Source organism: Uloborus diversus, chromosome 2, assembly GCF_026930045.1.
Source record: "Uloborus diversus isolate 005 chromosome 2, Udiv.v.3.1, whole genome shotgun sequence".
Classification (NCBI taxonomy): Eukaryota; Metazoa; Arthropoda; class Arachnida; order Araneae; family Uloboridae; genus Uloborus; species Uloborus diversus.
In genome coordinates, this window is record NC_072732.1 from 3,349,400 (window position 1) to 3,357,848 (window position 8,449).

The 8,449-nt window shown below is 36.5% G+C and overlaps 1 protein-coding gene across 1 annotated transcript in view; it reads right to left on the reverse strand.

Moving 5' to 3' along the window:
• Positions 1 to 6,551, reverse strand: part of LOC129217753 (tubulin-specific chaperone D-like) — a 46,339-nt gene extending 39,788 nt beyond the window's left edge. The window contains exons 1-3 of the mRNA XM_054852093.1: positions 6,542 to 6,551; positions 4,857 to 5,061; positions 504 to 652 (exon numbers count right to left, since the gene is read on the reverse strand). Of these exons, the coding sequence (XP_054708068.1) occupies positions 504 to 652; positions 4,857 to 5,061; positions 6,542 to 6,551 (364 nt within the window). The remainder of the gene's footprint in view (positions 1 to 503; positions 653 to 4,856; positions 5,062 to 6,541) is intronic.
• Positions 6,552 to 8,449: the final 1,898 nt, after the last annotated feature.

The following is an 8,449-nucleotide window of genomic DNA, read 5'->3' on the forward strand; positions in this document are numbered from 1 at the left end:
CAAAATAAGTTCATAAAAATAAACCCTGGCCATAAGCGGAGGTGAAGTTAACAACTCCCTGTAATATAGTTTAGCCTTGCATATTTAATTATTTCATCAAATGTTACTTTTAATATAATTGTAAGTGAACGTGACTTTAGGTTTTTAAAATATTGTCAGAACGACTTAAGATGCGATAAATGTTGTAACATAAAACTGGTTCCCGAATTCATCTAAAATAAAATGCATATTAAACGTCAAGGTGTCTCAATACATTATATGACACTTCCTGACACCTACCAGACTCAACACATAAGAGGCTGACGAACGCAAAAAAAAAGAAAATACTTGCCTCGTTTGCATAGGATTGGGCATCAAAGGAGGCCAACCTAAAACCGAAACTTTACACGTGCCGAAAGAGTTGAGAAGTTAATCTAATTTGAAAAAAAGGTCGATTTTACATTACATTAGGAATGAGAACGCGGTTAAATATCGTTTACCGATGTCTATCATTTCGCACTTACCCAGCTCCGCCAGCGCCAGGCAGCCCCCGTGCCAGGCGGAGTCGCTCTCCCGCAGGCTGAACAGCTCCAGGACGGAGGTGACGACATCGTCCGCCAGCTCCTTCGGGAGGCGGCCCGTCACCCGGCCCACGCCCTTGGCGGCCGACCACCTGCAAATGGGAAAAGAGAATGGCACCACGACGATAGAAATCATTCGAACACTGGGGTGTCCCTCGTATAACACGGTTCGTTCATTCCGTGTTGTATCGAAACCGTGGTATACGAGACTTTTTTATAAATGACATTTTTACTTATTTTTAATACTAATTATATATGTGCATGAAAAAAAAACATGTCAATATGTATCGCGTCATATCGAAACCGTGCTATACGAGACTTTTTTTATAAATGACATTTTTACTTATTTTTAATACTAATTATGTATGTGCGTGAAAAAAAAACATGTCAATATGTATCGCGTCATATCGAAACAGTGCTATACGAGACTTAGAAATAATGTAAATCGAGGGATCTGTACCGTGCTATATCGAAACCAAGTTTCATAAAAACAAAGTATAAACTGATTAGAGTTATGAAACACTAACAGAATGTATTAAGCAAAAATAAAATTCCATCTCTTTAAAATATAAGATTTGAGTTACATCAAAGATATGAAGAACTAAATTTCAAGTTTCGTACCGTACAATATTCAAACCATGTTATAATAGTAGCAAATTTGGTACCGTGTCATATTGAAACCGTGTCATACGAGGGACGCCTGTATTCATATAAACAAAGCACGTCATGAGAAGAATATTTTTAAACAACAAAACTGAAATTTTTTCAAATTTTTAGCACAAAATAAATATTCACGAGACGTAGAACCGTTGTCCTCCCCGGTTGCAGATCCATTCTCGTTGCTTACATAAAACTTTATGCTGATGCATTTAACACTAAATGGGTTCATGAGAAGTTATTTTACTTACAGCTTTCTGCCGTCACCAGTTGGATATCGCTCGCTTGTTTGAAGACGCAAAACACTCGTAAAATCCATCGATGCGAATAGAAGCTTGCACTGGTTGCCACCTGGTGGCGCTCCGTCATCGCTTCCTCTATCTTCAATGTACCCCCAAATATTGCCCCCCATGTCAAATGTGCAGACAGGGTTCGTACTCAATTTCAGAAATAAAATGAAGGAGTTTTGGAGGAATAAATGAGATTTTGAAGGAGTATTAATGGGCTGTCCTTAAATGATGTTGCACTTTTTTTTCAACATGCTTGACCCCCTTCCCCTTTGTCAAAGTGTCACACTTCACCTTACTACTCCTCTTCTCAAATGTCATATTTTTTATAAACATCTATTGCTGTTATAATAACTTTTTCTCACCCTCTCTCTTCCCCTTGTCACAATTTCACGAACCCGTCTGACCCCCTCAAGGCATGACATCACTTGTGGATGACTCATTTTAAAATATCATGACTGTGATTTGCTAAACAATTGTTTCTTAACACAATCACTTAATATAGAACGTCTGATTATGTACTTTTGAATATTTAAACAATAATTAATAAAATATTTAAATAATAGAGTGGGGTGGAGGGAAAAGCAATAATCAAAATAACTTTAAAAAATAGCCAAGCACCCTTTACACACGGTTTACTTCATTTATGAAATGTCTTAGTCATCTAATAATACTTTCACCATCAACTTTTATAACTTCGATGATCCATTTGTAAAGCACATCTTTATGTAAAAATAAATATACCAAATGACTACATCAAAATCGCCCTCGTGATGAAGTTTAGTTGTCGATCGAAGTATTTCAAGTTACTGTCATAGAGGAAGGCTATGTAGTCTGGAACTAGGAAAGAAGGAGTTTTGAAGGAGTTCAAACCAAATTAAAAGAGTCTGAAGGGCCCTTCAAAAAATTTTTCCTAATTGAAGGAGTATTGGAGGAGTTTTGAAGGAGCGCATGAACCCTGGTAGGGTTGAGCAATCTCATTGCATCATCATATGTGAAATAAGTATGTCAGTCTGAAATTAGGCGTAAGCATCATTTGATGGATTCCCTCACCTTCCTGAACCTGTTTTAATGGATGGAAAACACAAGACATAAAAATCGTAATTGATAGAATTAGAACATGAGTGTCGTTCAGGTTGTACTTCAGCATCTCGTAAAGGATCTTGAGATGTTAGGCGAGATACAGTAGAAGACCGTTATAACGCCGACCTGTATAACGCAATTCTCTATCAACCGCACAACTTTTCAGAAGTAAACAATAGGTTTTGAAGTCTAAAAAATCCCTCTGTTTTGCTTTGCAAGCATAGAAAATTGTTAGGCAAATTAAATTTTGAAAGTTTTTTCATCTTTCCATCTTATTTCAAAGCTTTTAAATTGAAAATTAGTAATAGTAAACAGAAAATACCAGATGGCTTTTGAAAATGCAGTGGTTATGCAAACCATGAAGCTAGCAGAAGTGCAGGATTTTGATTGTGAAACATATTTATTTGTGAATAACTAGTTGTAATATTGGTGCTTTAATACTCATTGCAGATAAAACTCATTCTGAAGTGCTAATATATAGATATATTCTGAATATTAGTTTCAAAATCTGTGAAATGATCTTTATATAATGCAAAAACCTGTATAATGCAAAAGCTCTGGTCCCAAGGTGTGCGTTTAACGATCTTCTAGGGTAGACCGACCAGTGAGTGAACACCACCCACTGAATGAACAATGGCAAAATTTCTTTTGATTTAAAAAGAAATTTGAGGTTTCTTTGAGATATTTTCATTTTTGTACTTTTTTTGTAATTCAGATAGTTTTATATGCTTATTTATTTATGTATTTCATTATATACTTTATAATTTCTTTATTTTTGTCTTTGCAAACAATGCACTTTTTACTGAGTTTTATCTTTTATCTATCTATATCTCTATTTGTATATTAACCTACCTACATCTATCTTCCTATATCTTTATCTCTCTTGATAGATAAAATAGGTAGGTAGATAGATAGATTGATAGATTTATTGATAGATAACTAGATAGGTAGTGGTTAATAGATACATAGGTAGATAGAGAGACTAATATACAGATGGATAGCTAGAGGTAGAGAGACTGATATAGAGATGGATAGTAGATATATAGATAGGTGGATAGATATAGATAGGTAGATATATTGATAGATAGGTAAAAAAGCAGATAGATAGATAGATAAATAGATTGGTAGATATTTAGATGTACAGACAGATAAATAGGTAGATAGTTAGGTAGATAGACAGATACATAGATAGATAAGTAGCTAGATAAATAAATAAGTAGAAAGATAAGTAGATAGATAAATAAAAAATAGATAAGTACATTGATAAATAGGTAAATAGACTTAGAGATAGACAGATAGATAAGTAGATAGATAGATAAGTTGATAGATAAGATATATAAATAGATAGATAAGTGGAAAGATATACATATTAGTAGATAGATAGATCGATAGATAAGTATATGGATAGATAGATAAGTAGATAGATATATAGATAAGTACATAGATAGATAAGAACATGTAGATACATAGACAGATAAGTAGATAGATAGATAGAAAAATAGATAAGTACATTGATAAATAGGTAAATAGACATAGACCGATAGATTGTAGTTAGAAAAATAGATAGAAAGGTATATTGATAGATGGGTAGAGATATAAAAAGATAGATATAGATAGATAGATAGATGGATATAGATAGTTATATAACTAGATAGATAGATAAATAGATATAGAGTTATACAGATTGATAGATAGATCTCTATGAAATATAGTTTATTTTTGAATCAAAATTTATCATGTTCATTCACTGGACCAATTTGTGTTCATTTACTGGTTCGAGGTGTTCATTCACTGGGCCGTCGTGCCATTTTTTCTTCAAACACCTAAAAAAGTCGGAAGCAGTACCATTAAAGTTCCCTTTTTTTTATTTTTAGATATTTTTAGAGATATTTACATAGATCAATTAAAATGTTTTAACTATTACGATCTGTATAGTATAGAATTGAAAATTACTAGGATTTTTAAAAAATGAAATTGTGCTTAACTATTCATTCACTGGTTGGTCTACCCTACTGTACATGTTCTTTTTCCCAATTGGTTTTGTTTGAAGCTCGAGTAACGAATGAATTACCGGTGTTGATGATCCAAAAGTCAAGCCATTTTTGACCAAGTAATTGTTTGTTACATTTTTAGCCTCAGTAAATGGCGTTGTTGAAATTTAAAATGACTTATTACTTAAAAGTCACTAATGACTTATTAAACACAAGAAATTGCACGAAGACAAACAGCAAAAGCAAAAGCGGTGGCTCATGAAGGAAAAGGGCCGCACCTGATGATGGTGTCCTTGTCCCTGAGGCCGACCAGCAGCTGCTCCACCACGTCCTCGGTCTCGTCGGGGATGTCGTAGTCCTCCTCCTCGGAGGCCTCCCCCTCCTCCGGGGGATGGGTGCCCCCCGCACCCAGGTTGTCCGCCAGGGAGCGCCTGCCGCGGCTGTACCGCCAGCTGGCCACCTTCACCCGCAGGAAGCTCAGACCTGGGGGGGAGGAAGGGATTCACTCTCGTGTTGGTATGTCTAAGGTAGCTACTATAGGTAAACAGTGAATTGACAGTTAGTTAGCGATAGCACTGAATCATTTGAAAATTTAGATATTAGAGTATTATTTGACCTCTTTAAGACTTTAATTATTTTGTGCTGTAGGAAATTGTTCCTCAATTATATTTTTGCTATACAACTTGTGGGATTTACTGATATCAAATTCTAACATATATTTCCCATCCACTGTCATCAACTCAACTCTACACTGGTTGGTCTGGGGGTGATACTTTTGGGAAGGGATTTTTCTGTGGTGGTGTGGCAACTGAAGTAAGGAGGAAAAAGGCACAAGGTGGATAGAGGCGGAAAAGAAAAAAAGCCATGAAGCCATGTGGGGAGTGAGATAAAAATCCCAAGGTTTGTAAAGGAAGTGTCCTTCCTACCAAGAAAAATATGGAAGAGGCTAGCATATACAAGGAATAAGAAGGTTGAATAAGAACTAGAAAGGACCCCTTGAAATAGAATTATCCTGATGCAGTCTGATTAAAGTGTGGAACGTGGAGCTAGGGTGGCCATTGTGTGGAAAGTCACACAGGAAAGTATTCTGGTGTAACCTACCAAGTTGCCTCCTTACCCAAACAGAACCCTCCTCATAAGGTATGTCATTTGCAAATTATAACCTTAAGAACAACATGAACTGCCTAAATGACTGAAACTGCCATAGATGTGAATCATAATTTATGTACCCCCTTGTAAAATTTGTGTAGGGTTGAGACTTCTTTGTTCCTTTTTTATTGAAATCAATGTATGCTGGAAAATAAATGTTTGATGGATTCCCACACCTTGCTGAACCTGTTTTAAATAGTGGAAACACAATGCAAAGTTTTTAAATTTGTAATATACATTGCTTAGAATTAGAACACTCGTGTCGCTTCGGAAATTCGTTAGAGTTTGCGAGCCAATAATTCAAGATCTTTCCATTACATCTTAAATATGATACATTTAAATAACATGTTAAGGTACCGTATTTTCCTGCGTATTATCCGCGGGCGGCCTATAATCCGCAGGTCCTGAAATCGGCCCGAAGAAGAAATTTGCTTTGTATAATAATCTGCGGATAATACAATGTAAAAAGATAAAGTTTGAATAAAACATACCATTTGAGCAACTAAACTAAAAACGTGAAAAAGTGATTACGTTTACGGCATAATCAAAATCTGAAATATGATCTAAAATGTAATGATTTCTGCTTGAAATCTTGATTATAGTATGCTAATTACTTCAAAAACAAAGAGTCAAGACAAAGGAGCAAATGGTCTAATCTTTAGCAAATGGCTTCCTAGTTCACTGTAAACTTACATGCCTGAATCGCGTAAGAGGAACATTCAGGCAATGTAAATGTTGGGCTAAATGCCTTTATTTTTGGTTCTTGAAGGATTTCACCAATATTGTTTTAAAAAAAAAACATTTTGTGACTTACCTTTTGCCATTCCGAGAGAAAACCTTGCGCGGGGAATCCCATCCACCTGCCACCAACACTCATATGTCCGAGTTTGAATCGGAAGTGTTCGGAAAACATGCGGCATGCTAGGATTGGTTGCAGTCATTCGGCAGATGTCGGTAAACTTCCGAAAGAGCACGTGTCGATGACGTGATGAAATCATGTTGAGGTGTTAAGTGCTGAATGCCAAATTAAATAAGAATTGTGCAACCTGCAAGCTGTGTGATTACGGAGTAGTGTTGTTTTGGCAATATGCAAATCATGTAACGTCACATTGTTTCGGGAAAGGCCGAATCTGGCTATAAATACGCAGACCGGCAGTAGCTCGATCGCTTCGCTACTTTTCTTCTACTCGTCTTCTCGTCTTGTGTTGTCTGTGTCTCGTGAACGTGTTCGTCAAATGTCATCATAAATTTTCGTTATTGGCCTCTTGGTGAGGTCTGGTCTTTCTTGGAAAAGCACTGATGATGTTTTAAGTTTGGAAAGCGCGTGTTGTGATGACGTCTACCAAAGCAAAGAGTTATAAGTTTCCCTGATGTGGGTCTTTTGTTCTCCTGTGAAAGAAGATCGTGTCCATCCCTGGTATACCTTTTCCCTGATGTGGTGAACTGTTGCTCACGCGGTGTGAATCGACCTGCCTGCAATTCGTGGAAATTGCCATGCTGTCCAACGACCGGTGAGGCGTCACCATGGAACACCAACAGGACTTTTAATCCATGCATGGACTTATTGTAAGATCTCTTTTTCTAATTTTTTCTTCGGGGAACAAATCATTGTGTTGTAACCAATTTTCAATATGTGTCAAATAAATGTTTTTCAGTGTAAAGAATGATTCATGTTTCATTTTCTTCGGGCAGACCACTACCTCAAATTTTAGTTGGAAATGAGTTGCCTAATTTTCAGCTTAGCTGTAGGCCATAAACCTCAAATTATATCCAACAGGTGGTAGCAGAGTCGTGTGGTTGAACTGCCCGGAGAGAATTGAATCATTTCTTTATTATGGAGAAAGATTATAGAAACGTTGAGAAGTTGGGCTCCCATAATTGGGCTACCTGGTCCAAAGATATAAAAATGGTGCTCATAGAAAGGGATTTATGGGAGATTACCCAAAAGAAACCAGAAGGGGAGTTAACTAGTGCTGACAGAAAAAGATGTGGCCAAGCTTTAGCCATCATCTATTTAAACTTGGAAAAAGATACAAAAAGGTTAACTGATAATTTGGAAGATCCTAATGAAGCCTGGAAAGCCCTTAAAGCAAATTTTGAACCCCCATCTTTGGCCAGAGTAGCCGCATTGTGGGAATCCTACTTCTCTTGCAAAATGCAAGAAGGTGAAACGGTGGGATTGTTCGCTGCAAGGTTGGGGGGAATTTTTAACCAATTAGTCGAAAATGGATATATTATGGAGGAAAAACTTAGAACTTTTCAGTTGATACGGCATTTACCTCATAATTTCAGCAGTATTGTTCAAGCCATCTACAGATGGGAAGGAGAAAGATTTACTTTCTTGAAAGTAAAAGATGAACTACTGGCTGAGGAAGGTAGGATTAGGTATTTGGCCGAAGAGCCTAATGTAGAAAATTCGGCAATGTTTTCAAAACCCGGAAGCTCCGGAATGGCAAATGGTAGGGGTAAATTTCTTGCTAAAAATAAAGTTTGTTACATTTGCAAAAAGAAAGGGCATATTGCGTCGAAGTGTTGGAGCCGTAACAAAGTAAAACAGGATAAGAATTTTAAATTTCAAACCAAAGAAGACCCTCAGGCAGGAATGTTTTGTTCAGCAAATGAAAACGAAATTTCTGCAAACACTACCTACCCAAAATGTGAGGATACATGGCTATTGGATAGCGGCAGCACATCTCATTTTTGTAGAGATAGATCATTATTT